General features: G+C 48.6%; 2 protein-coding genes and 1 long non-coding RNA gene across 4 annotated transcripts; 1 reads left to right on the top strand and 2 right to left on the bottom strand.

Annotated features, from left to right (window-relative positions):
- The first annotated feature begins 22 nt into the window (after positions 1-22).
- Positions 23-5,827, top strand: ints8 (integrator complex subunit 8). 2 transcript variants are annotated; one of them, XM_049750902.1, is made up of 27 exons: positions 23-91; positions 632-770; positions 846-1,020; positions 1,180-1,320; positions 1,400-1,471; positions 1,544-1,595; positions 1,680-1,862; positions 1,924-2,031; positions 2,094-2,246; positions 2,312-2,412; positions 2,492-2,633; positions 2,702-2,772; positions 2,847-3,022; positions 3,096-3,226; positions 3,300-3,410; positions 3,513-3,717; positions 3,795-3,916; positions 4,016-4,200; positions 4,278-4,311; positions 4,383-4,442; positions 4,526-4,587; positions 4,652-4,770; positions 4,839-4,942; positions 5,006-5,130; positions 5,198-5,262; positions 5,332-5,375; positions 5,570-5,827. In XM_049750902.1, the coding sequence occupies exons 1-27, from the start codon at positions 68-70 to the stop codon at positions 5,684-5,686; spliced, it is 3,021 nt and encodes a 1,006-aa protein (XP_049606859.1). In that variant the 5' UTR covers positions 23-67; the 3' UTR covers positions 5,687-5,827. The 2 variants fall into 2 exon arrangements, with proteins under 2 accessions (XP_049606859.1, XP_049606860.1); XM_049750903.1 differs by having other exon boundaries at positions 49-189.
- Positions 5,762-8,165, bottom strand: LOC137839716 (uncharacterized). Its single transcript, XR_011085828.1, has 2 exons — positions 7,956-8,165; positions 5,762-7,289 (listed from the first exon to the last, which is right to left on the bottom strand). It is a non-coding gene; the product is annotated as an uncharacterized lncRNA (long non-coding RNA).
- A 3,489-nt stretch (positions 8,166-11,654) lies between these two features.
- gdf6b (growth differentiation factor 6b) lies at positions 11,655-13,982 on the bottom strand. Its single transcript, XM_049751198.1, has 2 exons — positions 13,708-13,982; positions 11,655-13,430 (listed from the first exon to the last, which is right to left on the bottom strand). The coding sequence occupies exons 1-2, from the start codon at positions 13,943-13,945 to the stop codon at positions 12,556-12,558; spliced, it is 1,113 nt and encodes a 370-aa protein (XP_049607155.1). The 5' UTR covers positions 13,946-13,982; the 3' UTR covers positions 11,655-12,555.
- Between the last annotated feature and the right edge of the window lie 3 nt (positions 13,983-13,985).

Genomic DNA, 13,985 nt, shown 5'->3' with positions numbered 1-13,985 from the left:
TGCGCAAACTACGGCGCAGTGCTCTCCTTTCTGAAGGCGAACCGGATGCGGAAATCGAAGCTGCGCAATGGCGACGCTCGGACGCAATTACGTGAGAAACAGTACCCATGTCGCTCTCCCAACATTTAGGTTCCCTTTGAGCTTATTTACACCTTCTATGTTGTTGTAATTACTTTTTAACGCAATAAGGTAAGATAATTCACTTTCCAGTTATCGTGCGAGGCTTTAAAGTTTGTCTGTTAGCGAGAAAATGAACCGTAAGTGAAACATAACAGAGTACAAATGGGTGCGCTTGATTTACATCAGCGGCTGCGGCGTACAGACATGTACACATCGGATTTATGACACAACCCTGCCAGCTTTGGCTGCAGGGCACTAAAGGTCAAACTAGCCAACCTTATGAATCATACCGTTGTCTACGATTTTTTCAGGAACAGATTTCTACGAGAAATACACAATTTTGCACATAAATATGCTATTATTAGAGCCATGTTTGGACACCTTAAAACAGCTCCAAACTTTTTAGTCTTTAACATTCAGGGTTGTCCTCGGCTGAAATTGAGGTAGTGTTAGTGATGGCAAAACCTTTTTATCTGTTTCATTATTCAGTTTTTGGTGATATGTTTTCCAGTGTAGGATGAGCGCAGAAGCGGCTGACCGGGTGGCCGCTGTGACGAGCAGCCGGCCCAGCACGCCGCTCCAGACTTCCTGGTTCGAATTCCTCCTGGATGCATCCCTTCTCGAGAAACATCTGCAGAAGTCCAATCCTGGTGAGAGCTCAGGGCCACAACAATCTCCGGCTGAGGCGACGTCTTAACACGGCAATGATGATGATACCTTTGCAGACCCGACGGGGGTGCAGCTCATCATCCAGTTCCTGGAGCAGGCGTCAAAGCCGTCTTTGAATGAGCAGAACCAGGTACAGCCTCCTGCTGACAACCGCAAGAACCGTACCTTGAAGCTTCTGGCGCTCAAAGTGGCGGCGTACATGAAGTGGGATCTGGATGCTCTGGAGAAAGGGTGCGTCCAAAAACGTAACAATTTGTTGTTTTTTTACAATTTGTGCCATATTTATTGTTTAATTTCATTACACATTTTGCTGTCTGGCCACCTGAGGGCAGTATAACAAAAACAAGGCTATGCATGAAGATTAAAAAGCCACCATTGTCTCCATGTCAGCTTGACCATCCCCGTGTTGAACATGCTGCTGAACGAGCTACTGTGCGTGAGCAAAGTGCCGGCAGGCGTGAAACACGTGGATCTGGATCTCTCCACGCTGCCACCCACCACCGCAATGGCCGTCCTCATCTACAACCGGTGGTAAGAGCAAACAAAAAAAACCCAAATAAAATCACACACTGAAGGAAAACCAGGATGAAGAACTCCCCCCGTTTCACAGGGCCATCAGAACCATTGTGCTGAGCAGCTTTCCGGAGAAACAGAACAAACCGGGCCCACACCAGATGAACATGCAAGTTTTCTCGCGGTTGCATTTGGCTAGCAACTAGATTGCACGCAGACTTTAATTTGCCGTTTTCTGCAGGTTGAGTGTTGTACAGCAGGAAAAAGAGATGACCGACAACATCCTCAGTGTGGTGCGTAAATGTCCAGCTCAGAAATCTCGCAGGACTTTTAAAAAAAAACAGCAAAAGTGATCACGTGGCATTTTGTGCATCCAGTTGAAGGAACAGGCCAGCGATTCCATCAGTGTCCTGGCGGGGACGCTGCATCTGAAGAAGGACTTTTACGTGCACACCATGAGAACTCTGGACCTGCTGGCCGCCGACACGGCCGCTGCCAACGGCGAGACCGAGTCGTCCACGGCAGGCCTCCGCATCAGCGCCAACGAGCTGCACTGCCAGGTGGGCTCAAACGCGCGCACCCGTGGTCGGCCGTCCCAACTTTAACCGTCCTCTCTTTTAGGTTCACTACGACTTGGGGGCCATTTTCTTCCAGCAAGGATGCACGGACCAGCCAGCCTTTGAGAAAGCCAGAGACCACTTCAGGCAGACCAAGGAACTCTTGAAGAAGGTACAACTCCAAGCTCAGGACGCCGTGTCAGTGTGTCTCGTGTCCCATCTTTGCCTTCTCAGCTGGACTCCACCGTGCACGTCCATCTGGACGAGGAGCGCCTGGCCGGCTACTGGAACGCCTGCAAAGCTCTGACCGGCGACTGCGACTCGTGCGACTCTCAGACCACCCACTACGACCAGATCAACGAACTGCTCGGTGCCCGCAGCTACCAGGTGAGCGCAGAGATGATAGAGTGGATGTCACGGGGCAGTTTTTTTCAACGATGTGTGTGACCCAGGCTGTGGTGGAAGCATTTGTCAAAGACAACGTAAGCCGCGCTTTGCCCAAGCACTTTCGACGCTCCGTTCTCCGGGAGGTCTTGTATAAGGCCCAGCAAGGGTGAGAGAGCACATCCCGGCGTTTGTCAAGCGAGTCTTCCCATGGGTAGCCATCATGTCTGCGACGCTGTTTGCCACAGGGAGCCGGGCCTGGATGAGGTGTGTCGCCAGCTGTGCTTGTGCAACGCCGTGCGCGACGCTCTGGAGGGAGAAGTGCTTGGCGTGCGCTTCCAGCAGCTGCTCATGAAGCCCAGCAAGCGCCTGGTGGACTTTATTTTGGAGGTGACCGACATTATGTTTATTTTGAAATGAAAATATTAAAAACAAACATGTGAGCTGTTATCTTGCAGGTGTGCACGCGGTCCTTGGAGAAAGAGCGTTCGAGTGAAGCATCCAGAAGGAACATGGCCACCTTCATGCGGTGAGTGGCGCAAAAGAGCGTCATTATGCGTACTCCGACTCGGTGTTAGCTTTTTTGCCCCGTTCGACTGGCAGCACCCTCTGCGAAAGCCTCGAGGAGCTCTCCCTGGTCTTCGTGGTGTCCTCTCACAAGCTCTTCACCGAGCTGCTGAAGGAGGAGGAGAGGAAGCTGCTGGTTGAGCAGATGAGGAAGCGCTCGGCCGCCGTCAACCTCAGTGCCAAGCCGCTGCCCTCCTTCTACGACATCCCGGGTGAGCGCCCGCGTGCCCTCGCCAGGTGGGAACTGGCCGGGGGAACCGCTGACGGCCACCTTCTTGCCTTCAGCGTCGGCTAGCGTCAGCGTCGGCCAGCTGGAGCAGCAGCTCATCCTCTCCTTGGACCCGCGGAGGATAAGGCAGATCCTCAACGAGCTGCACGACACGGCCGACAAACCCTTCTGGAGGGTCAACAGCAAGGTAGACGCTGTCCACTGACTCGTGCTGCCTTCGAGGATGTTGGGGGAAAAAAAACTAACTTGTGTTTTTGAAGTGGGAAATTCCTCCGGACTACATCAACGTGATCCTGGCCATCAAAGACAACCTGACCAAAGACCTGGTCTACATCCTCATGGCGAAAGGCCTCCACTGTGTAGCCATTAGGGTAAGGATGAGGTCATTGTTTTCCTTCGCAATGGCATCATTGTCCCACGGTGCGGTGTGTGACATCATGGCGTGACATCATCGCCTCGCCGTTCTCTTTCAGGACTACGCGCACGCGCGGCAGCTGTTCTCGGCCTGCCTGGAGCTGGTGACGGAGTTCTCGCCGCGTCTGCGCCAGGTGATGCTCAACGAGCTGCTCCTGATGGAGGTGCGAGCCCACGAGACGGCGGCGGCCGACGGCGGCAAGGAGAGGCCGCCCCCTGACCTCGTCAGCCGAGTGCGCGGATACCTGGAGATGCGCATACGAGGCGAGTTTTGACGCCGTGCGCCAATCAGGATGGTGACGCTGAAACAGCAATTTATTTTTTGGGCTGTGTGTGCGCAGATCTCCCTTTGCGGCAGGTGGTCGGCGAGGAGTGCGTGGCCTTCATGTTGAATTGGAGGGAGAACGACTACTTGACGCTGCAGGTGCCGCCCTCGGCTGTCGCCAACAATCCTTACATCAAGGTGATCCTGAGCTGTCCTAGTCTTGCATTGGAATTGTCCTAGTGTCCTTGACTTGTCTATTTACTTTCTGTGTTTTTTTTGTTTTTTTTCTGGGATCAGCTTGGCCAACTCTTGGCGTCCACGTGCAAGGAGCTGCCGGGCCCCAAAGAGAGCCGACGCACGGCCAAAGAGCTCTGGGACGTGGTCGTGCAGATCTGCAGCGTCTCCGTCCAGCACAAGAGGAGCAACGATGGACGTGTGGCGCTCATTAAGCAGCGGGACTCCTCCATGGGCATCCTGCACAGGTGACCTCATCACGATGCATTGAAAACGTTGCCGTGACAACGCGGCGGACAGCTCACCTTCTTCTCTGTCCTTCCAGGAGTAAATTGGTAACCTTCGTCAAGAAGATCCGCGTGAGTGTATCCCTGAACAAAAACATGTCGCTGGCGACGTGGCGTTGCTGACGTTTACGTTTGTGCGTCAGGAGCCGTTGGTGCTGACCACCTTGATCTCGCTCTTCGTCAGGCTGCACAGCATCGTTCGGGTGAGCCGCAGCGCCTTTTCTTCCAAATGCTGACCTGTAAAAATATTGATTTTAGGCTTTATTTCCCCCCCCCCCGCGCGCAGGACGACATTGTCAACGAAGTGACGGCCGAGCACCTCTCCATCTGGCCGGCGTCTCTGCCCAAGTAACACACCAGACGCTCTTGTTGGACCGTCTGTGTGTCACACTTAACCCGTTTGCGCGTGTAGCATCCAAGCGGTGGACGTGGAGGCGGTGGCCGTGACGGTGAAGGAACTGGTGACCTACGCCCTCACGCTGAACCCCAACAACCAGTCGTGGATCATCACGCAGGCCGACATCTACTTTGGTAATGCGACGGCTTCCACGATGTTGACAATTGGCAACGCTAACTCTCATGTCGCCTTGGCCCCGCAGCAACCAATCAGTACTCAGCCGCCCTCAACTTGTACCTCCAGGCCGGCGGCGTGGCGTCGGATTTCTTCACCAAGGCCGTGCCGCCTGACGTCTACACGGACCAGGTGGCTGCCCCGATCGCGCGTTTTCCTTGAGCCCTCCTCACTGATGTTGAATGCTTTGCGCAGGTTCTGAAGAGGATGATCAAGTGTTGCTCCATGATGAACTGCCACACACAGGTGGCGGTCCTGTGCCAGTTCCTGAGAGAGGTGGACTACATGACGGCGTTCAAAGCCCTCCAAGAGCAGAACAGGTAGGCCTCCTTCTGCGCAACCTCCACCGCAATTCCACCGTCACCTTGTTTGTGTCCCCCAACGCAGCCACGACGCCATGGACTCCTTCTACGACTACATCTGGGACGTCACCATCTTGGAATACCTCACACGTATCCTACTCAGTCAGCTTGAAATTCACATAATTTTGTTTTCTTTTGTGTAACCTTGACTGTGAGCAGATATCCACCACAAGCGAGGTGAAGGGGAAAAGAGACAAATAGCGGTAAGCTTTTCAACAGGGGTGTGTAACTTTTTATATCCGCTTAATATTTGTAATTCCCCATATATAGGACTATTGTGACATCTGGTGTCCAACTGAGATTTTTTTATGAATAAATATTTGAATTGTGCAACATTACATTTGAATCAAGCTGCGTAAATACACTGGCGTTCCTAATGAAACGTCCTCCGTTCCAGATTAAAGCCATCGGTCAGGCCGAGCTGAACACGAGCAACCCTGAGGAAGTTCTGCAGCTGGCGGCGCAGAAACGCAAGAAGAAGTTCCTGCAGGCCATGGCGAAGCTTTATTTCTGACTTTTTATTGTTGCGCCTCTTGCAGGAATCCAACGATTAATCGGCTGGCCGATTTAATCGGCGATATATAAGCGCTTTTTAACTCCACCCCCATTCAAATATTGAATTAAAAAAAATCTTGACACCTGCGGTCCAAAAAGAGCCCTGTTTCTCAGAAACATTCTTTTATTCCCACGTGTTTCTTTTGTTTTGTTCCATTTGAGAAACGTGATCTGTTTTCGCATTTTGCGGTGAACCCGTCAGTGTCGTGTCGAGATTAAAAAAAAAATAGAAGATGGTCCCAATGTATTGTTTGGAAGTCCCCCAGTGGCATGGAGCAGCCGTTGAAGCCTTCCAGGCCTCGACAGACATTGTTGCCGTTATCAAGGCAGACGCAAAACAGATCGTACATGCCCACAGTCATGCAGTCTGCACATCTTCAACGCTACCCAGGACATTTTTTCAAAATCTAATTTGCAGGATAAATTCAATATGTTGACCGCACAACGTTTTTCATTCCTCCCCTAAAAAGAAACTCTTAAAAAACTGAGTCCAATTCATCCGCTTGATTTGTACAGTCGAACAAATAGTTTGTTGGAAATAAAAAGGTGGGATGTCACCACTAGGTGGGCCTCCAAGCTCGGATATCAAATGGCTTCCTCGGACAGTTCAGGCCTTTCCCCACTAAGAATTTATATGAGAAGTCCAAACAAAATCATTCCAGTCATGTAAAAAGTCTATTCATCAATTACAAACAAGGAAGTATTCGCTTTGATTCAAGTCACAGTATTTGGCACATTGATTGCCGACTTTATTTACGTTGTACTGTAAACTATGTTTACTGGGAGTGTCAGTAAACATTTTAAAGCTTCTTTTTTTATTCACTATCCACCAAACAGCTGCTGGTCGAGAAGACGGTTCAGTTTGTGAAGTGGCGCGGTGATGCGTTAAGAGTTAATCACAGAACTTCCTGTTTGTTATTTTAAAAAAATTACAAGGCATTTGAGAATATGAGGACATTGTGTGTGTGTGTGTGTGTGTGTGTGTAGGGGAGTATGGGGTGATTGGAACAGATGAAAAGGAGGAAAAAGTAATGGGAAAAGTAGGCAAAGATAAAAGAAGCCCATAAACCAGTGTCAAATGTTGTCGACAACTGTGTGTGTGTGTCTGTGTGTGTGTGTGTGTGTGTGTGTGTGTGGAGATAAACACCATGTATTAACCAGCAGATCTCCTTATGAAACTCAATCTCTTTCACATGCCGCAACACACACTCACGGATTCCACGGAGTCATATGTGGCATGATCTATTACCAATCCTCCTCCAGCGGTTTGTTTGATTCCGTTGCCTGATAAGCACAAATGTTTAAAGATACAAAATGGAGGCCTGGCATGCATTTATGGTGACTGATCATCTCAAAGAAGAGCGCGCGTGTGGGGGGTTTGGGGGGGACATGACCGAGAAGGGCTCTTCAAGTAGCTGCTAGCGCTGGAGGGATTAAAAGATCAAGCTGGTGTTTTCACTTTGTTCATGAAATCAGTTACACACAAAAGGATTAGGGGCCTTCGGGGGAGCCTTGAGGGTTCAACTCTTGAACTTGCCGCCGAGGCCTTGATGCGACCATACCTGATGAACACACATAAAAAAAAAAAGTACGGTGGATATATTAAAACTCTACACACCCATGTACATATGTTAGGTTTTAGCAAAACCTTTTCCTCCATTAATGTGATTTATAAGGTGGACCACTCATTCTTTCAATGTTTTTGAGAATTAAGAAAAATAATGTTAGCACACCCTCTTATAATGGTGTGTTCCGAATGGACCGCTCGCATGCTAACTCAACAAGGACACGCCTGCCGCCATTTTAGGTGCCTCTCAGTTACCCCAAATGACTTTCACCTGTTCTAGTCAAAATTTGTGGCAATGTTTTGCTTTCCTGCAAAAGTCTTCATATTTTGTCCTAACACTGACCTCTATTTGGAACTATTTACAATTCCCTTCAGCTTTCCTAAACCCAAGAACCAGTTGGGAATAAAACAACCTCAAGGTGGCATCATTTGGCAGGTAAGGCGCTCTAATGTTGATGAGAAAAAAATATAGTTTTGCTTTCGGGTCATATCAGGCAGTCCTCCGCTCATGCTCCCAGTTTTGGGCCTTCAAATACAACTTTTGCGCTTTTAAGGCTTGAAACTGCAGCATGACGATGATTTATACTGCCGGACATTAGCAAGTTGCGCAAAATAGCTCCCTGCTACATCAAAAATATGCCACTGTGAAATTTAGACTCACCGTTTGCCAGGGAATGAGCCGAGCGGCGAAGAATGTGCCCCCACCCTTTTAATTCCCGCGACTGTGCGTGAACTGGTCGTCTGCCCACTGCTTCACTGTGCCACCGTGATGGCTCAAACGCCAACCAGTCAGCCCGGGCTGTAAAATTTGTTTTAATTTTGAAATGGAACGAAAGAAAATAATCTGTTGAAAGGTTAACAACCTAATAAGACACTAGCCACTAGAGGGCAGTATAATCGCTTTTGTTGCCCTTTAGTGACCTTTTTGTTTTACAATGCACTCCAAATATACTCCTTATATATTTTTGTAATAATAATAATAAAGGAAGAGAAATTATTTTTAAGAAATGAACAAACGGTTCAAGATGGCGGCGCGTGCACACGCAGCGGCCACTCTCTGTCCCGTTCGGTGTTTTGTGAGTGTTTACTGAGTGTTGGTTCGACAGTTTTGTGTGTTCGTCTCATGTGATACGTCGTGCTACTAGTGCGGCGGGCATGTTCTGCTCAACATCGGCGGAAGTGGGTTTTATGGCGTTCTGGACTTTGGTGCGGAGAGATTAAGGGCGCTCGGACTGCTTCGTCATGGAGTGACGCCGGACTGGCCTGCTCTTCCTCCCCCGGTTGGACTGCGTCGTGAGCTCGGACTGCTCCGTCCTGGAGCATTGTTGGGATGCGTCGGCAGCGGGTCTGCGAGGCAGCGGAAGAGGGGCCAGCGCGGAGACGTCGGGCCAGGCTTGCGGCCAACCCAGCTTGCCCAGCCGTGCCTTCCATTCTCCTGGCGTACGTTCGTTCGCGGGACGGCAAGATGGGTTGCGTTCGCCTGATAGGATCCACAAATCGGACAGTGCGTGCCTGCTGTGTGCTCGTGTTCACAGTGGCCTGGTTGACTGTCATCTTTTCGGACTCTGCTGTGCATCGGGAGCGGCTATCACTCTTATTGTTCATCTTCTTGTTTTATTTTCGTAATTTCGATCTCTTTGTGTGTCTTGACATGCGGAGGAATTGACAATAAAGGAGACTTTGACTTTGACTTTGACTTTGAAACCGGCTCATCCAATCAATGGCAGCCCCCCGAATGTGACTCTGATTCCACGCCGATGTAAGCAACGTGTGCGGGAAATGTTTCCCACACGCCGCATTAGGCACATGTGGAAAATATGAGCGGATAATGTAAAATGTCCCAAAAAAAATGTGAAGGCCTTGGTGTTCTTTCACTTTTGGCTGCCGTACAGCAGCCGCGGATTTGATTGACAGGTTGTTCCTGCCATAGTCCAGCATAAAAGTGTGAGATACATTATATAGTTTTTATTTCTACACCTTGCCTCGTAACATGTATGATTCAAAAGTCAGTCAGGCGGTGTCGGTGGTCCTTGGCCCAGATATTTCGATTTAGAAAAAAATGACGTTTACTTGGCTGCTGCTATTTTGGTGTCACGCACGCACACTCCAATTTGTTATGAAACCATTTTTAGGATGCAATCACAACAGCAGTTCTGCTTCAGTTGAGTCATCGTGGAACTTGAAAACAAATTCAAATCAATTAAAAGGCTTGTAATTTAAAACAAAGATTTAAAATAGATAGAATATATTAAAAAAAATAAGACTAACAAGTTTGTGTGTGTGTGTGTGTGTGTGTGTGTGTGTGTGTGTGTGTGTGTGTGTGTGTGTTTGGAGTGAGTTTTGTGGTGCGGCTGTCAACGTTTGAGCATTTCAATGTGTGTCTGTGTGTGTCTGTGTGTGTGTGTGTGTGTGTGTGTGTGTGTGTGTGTGTGTGTGTGTGTGTGTGTGTGTGTGTGTGTGTGTGTGTGTGTGTGTGTGTGTGCGCGTTCGGTGTCAGTGGCTTAACCCATAGCGGATTCCCGACATTCTTTGACTATGTGTGTGGGTAATTGTGTGTATATGTGTGTCGTCTTTTGCCATTTAAGGTGATTGACGCTACTTGCTGCCATTAGGCGCCGCCGCTTCATTGACCTCTGACCCCTGGCGAGCGGGAAAGACTTAGAGATTGCAGAGCAATCAACACCTAAAGGTCAAAGAGGGGCATCCAGGATTTACTGAGGCTTTGAGGAAGGGAGAGGGAGAAAACTACAAGGGTTCCGAGATACAGTCTTGAGGAACACCGCCAAAAATGATCGTGTACAAAAACCTCGTACTTTGAATCTTTAATTTGTGCTTGTGCGTTTAACATCAGCGGGGGCTATTCGGAAAACATTGTTACCGTGCCCCCCTGAGAGCCCCCAGGCGCCACCCGCTGCCCACCCCCCTCTTCTTCCCCCGTCAACACTTCCACTTTGGCGTCACCTCACATTTCCCGTCCAGCCTCTTGCGGGCGTCGTATCGCGTTTTGGGTTTCCCTCCGATGGCAAAACGCCTTCAAAATCAATAAGGACTTTTTGGACTTTAATTGACGATCTCTTGCCAGACGCTTTTAATTGGGGTCTCATCTGGTTTGTGTTTCCGAGTGTAGACGGATTGTAAAGCAACACTCGGAACCAACGCTCTCACCCTAAACCAACGGTGCTTACATCCAAAATATCTAAAATACACTTGCTCTGGTTTTACTTACTAAACACACGCCCACAGACACACACAAAAAGTATCTTTGCACGTAAGAACGGATGTCAAGTGCATTCATGAGAGCCAGCTGTGAGTTACTATTGCAAACATGTGTCGTCGTCCTCCACTTCCTCCTCCTCCCTATGTGACAGTAAAAGAAACAAAAAGAAGAACAGAGTAACTTGGCCAGTCAACACATACACACATCTTTTTAGTACAGTAAACACATAAGACGTCCCTCAGGGTTCCATTCCGGAGCCCCTTGTTATCCATTTCACACCCAAATACCGTATCTTTCTCAAGTTTTATATACATTTTTGTTCTTCTTCATTGTCCTCAAGATACTGCTGCAGATGTCAAGATGTTTTTTTTTTAGTTTCCCCTGACAACTGTGGAAAAACCAAATTTTCTGAGTGCTGAGCCCATTTGGGGTGTCTTTCTCAAGCTGCTGCAGCATCTCTTCCTCTCTGAAATTCTTTCTCCTGCCTCGTCTTTGTCCACATGTGCAAGCCTTTTAGGTTGCTTCCAGGCTGATAGCAACAGCCCCATCCCGCGCGTCTTTGTGCGTCGCTCCATCTCACCGCAAATCTTCCCCAGAGCGGCAACGCCCCCGCGGGGGCCGCTATGGAGACGTCGCATTCCGCTCTTTTGTCACCCCCTTTTATTTTTTTTATATCTCACCTTGTCATTGGGCATTCCATTCCAGTCTTATGGGGGTTCTTTAGTGTCCTCCCTCCCTCGCCCAATGAAACACAGACAATAGACCACTTGAACTTTGAACCCCGCCTGGAGAAGCCGGTCTTAATCTGATGTCGGTATCCTCCTCCACCATTGTTCCAGTGTAGACTAAAGAGGGGTCAACCGTTGCATCTGTACACCAATTTGTTTGTCCAGTATTAGCCAACGCACAGACGCACACACACACCGAGGCCACCCAGGGAAGGTGGCACTGGGACCGCTTGCCTGCTGACCCACTTTTGACCCTGCAGCCCTTTTTGACACAACACAGAAGGAGTTCTGTCCATGCAGACCAGTTTTGGGTACTGGACTATAGTGCGGGACTCATTAGAGGTCCCTCAGGGGTCTATCTCGAAGCCCCTTGTTGTTTTTATGAAAGTTAGGAAAAATGTAACATTGAAACATGTTTTCACGTCATTTGATTTTTACTCTAGATGTTTTGTGTTACATTTCATATGAACATATGATTCAGTTGCACAATTTTAAAACTGTAAAAAAAAAATCAATATTGTACAATATTCTGTAAATATAAAAGCATGATGTATAACGCTTGAGCCTAAAATTACAATTTTCAGACCGACGTGGCAACATATGACAGTATTTGTGTGACAACAAAACATCCAGCATGCATTTGCAATAACTTACTCAAACAAAGCTTAAATTATCATTTGCGCGTCAAATATTTACATACGGTACGGCAAAATGTGAGGGCACGTGTTGAAATATTCTGACATCACATTGGACTTAAAAACTAGTTGATTCTAGAACATCATTTTCTTTGATTAATGTAATTATAATAAAATGAAGTGGAGTACATTTAATATTTTTGTCTTTAAATAGTTCAGCATGAAATGAAATTATTCATATAAAGTGTATGAAATGTAAATTGTTTTTTTAAGTGCTTTTTTTAAACATGATAAACAACTTGCATAATGGATTTATGCTAAGAACAAGAACCTTGAAATTTAATTTTTGGGCTTGCCTCAAAATGATCATTTTAAGGGTTTTATTGAACAAGATGGATGAAAAATAAACCATTTAAACACACCTGTTATCTTCACAACCAATTTGACCCCATTTAATGTTTAACAACTTGAAATGAATGATTGACATTTTCTCTCTGCTTGTTTTTGTTTCTACAAATCTGTGTTTTGGTTGAGTCAGTTTGGAAGCTTGAAAGCAACAGGAAAGTTTTCTTGATGGACATACTGATGAAGAACAACGCAGGAACATAAGCATGCACTACACATTAAGTCTCTTGGAACCTTTCAGGATTCGAAGCTGCTGAAGGTCCGTGCTCCGAAGTCTTACCTGCACCCGCATGCCTCAACCACCATGTCCTCGTATTGCTTGTAGACCACGTTGTTGCCAGAGTCGATGTAGAGGATGCTGATGGGGCTGAGCTTGGCCGGGGCACAGCAACTGGGTGGCATTTGTCCCGGGTTCATGGAGTTCATCAAGGTCTGGATGATGGCGTGGTTGGTGGGCTCCAAGTGCGAACGCAGCGGGAAGTCGCACACGCCCTCGCAGTGGAAGGCCTCGTAGTCCAGCGGGGCAATAATCCAATCGTCCCAGCCCAACTCGCGAAAGTTTACCCGTAGGGGTTTCTTACTGCACCTGGACTTGGAGCGCCTGCCGTGCCGTTTCCCGTGGCGGCTCTTGGGCGCCACTGCCGTCCGCCTGCTGCGGCCGGGTTTCAACCCCGGGCCGCGACCTTTGGTTCGGCCCTCCCGCCTCTCGGCGAAGAGTGTCTGCCGCCGCTTGGATCTAGTGAAGACCACCAGGATGGCCTTCTTCTGCCGGGGCCTGGCACCATGCCGGTGCAGCCCCAGCAGGGTCAGATCCAGCTCCGTTTCGGAGTTGTCCGACTCGGCTGTAAGCTCCAAGCAGAAGTGCTTGCCGTCTCGCTCCTCTTGTCGTTTCCATTCTTTGAACGGCTCCCAAACATCCAGGACCTCCCATCTGGGTCTTGAGCATTCCTGCAGCACCAGGGTTTTGGAGGCCAGGGGCTGCCGGTCCCGGCACGAGAGGAGACGAAGCTCCACCGACTCTGACAGGTCCAAGTTGCCTGACAATTTGGTGTAAAGCCTCAGCTCGGCTCCCAAGACCTCAGCCTTTTCTGAGAGGGTGGAGACGTCAAAGAGATAACGTTGCCTCCTGAGAGGAGAGAGCGGGACTTCATCTGACCAAGACAAAGAAAAATCAATGTAAGTTCAGATGTAGGCTACAAGTTCAGAAGTAGGCTACCAAAAATTGAAAACCGATTAAAAAAAATTCCACATATAGTATAACATCACCACCAAAAATAATAAAATATGTGAAATACAGTGAAAAGTTCACAAAACATGAAAAACATATCTTCATACCCAAAGTAATAATAAATAATAGTATCCACAAAAAAGACACAAACTTCACAAAAACTGCCACATAAAACACAGTTGAAGAAATTTGGTAAGTACCTTGTCCGTGGTCCACAAAACTGGCGATGGTGTCGGCTGCTTTGGAGGACTTGAAGAAGCTAGCGTTGAGTCCCAACTTCTCAGCCGTGGAGAAGGTCTTGTAGATGGACATCATGTAATCGTGGGGCTCTACGCGGGGCTCCTTCGCCGCCAGCGAGAGGGCGAGCGGCCGACCTGGGGGCAACCGCCAGGCCAACACCAGAGCCCCGCACAGAGCGGCCACCAGAGAGACATCCATGGGGGCCCTCTGAGGAGGACGGGGGTGTGTGTGTGTGTGC

This window comes from Syngnathus scovelli, chromosome 19, assembly GCF_024217435.2.
Source record: "Syngnathus scovelli strain Florida chromosome 19, RoL_Ssco_1.2, whole genome shotgun sequence".
Classification (NCBI taxonomy): Eukaryota; Metazoa; Chordata; class Actinopteri; order Syngnathiformes; family Syngnathidae; genus Syngnathus; species Syngnathus scovelli.
The sequence above is the reverse complement of the archived record's forward strand: the minus strand, read 5'-3'. Positions and strand labels throughout refer to the sequence as shown.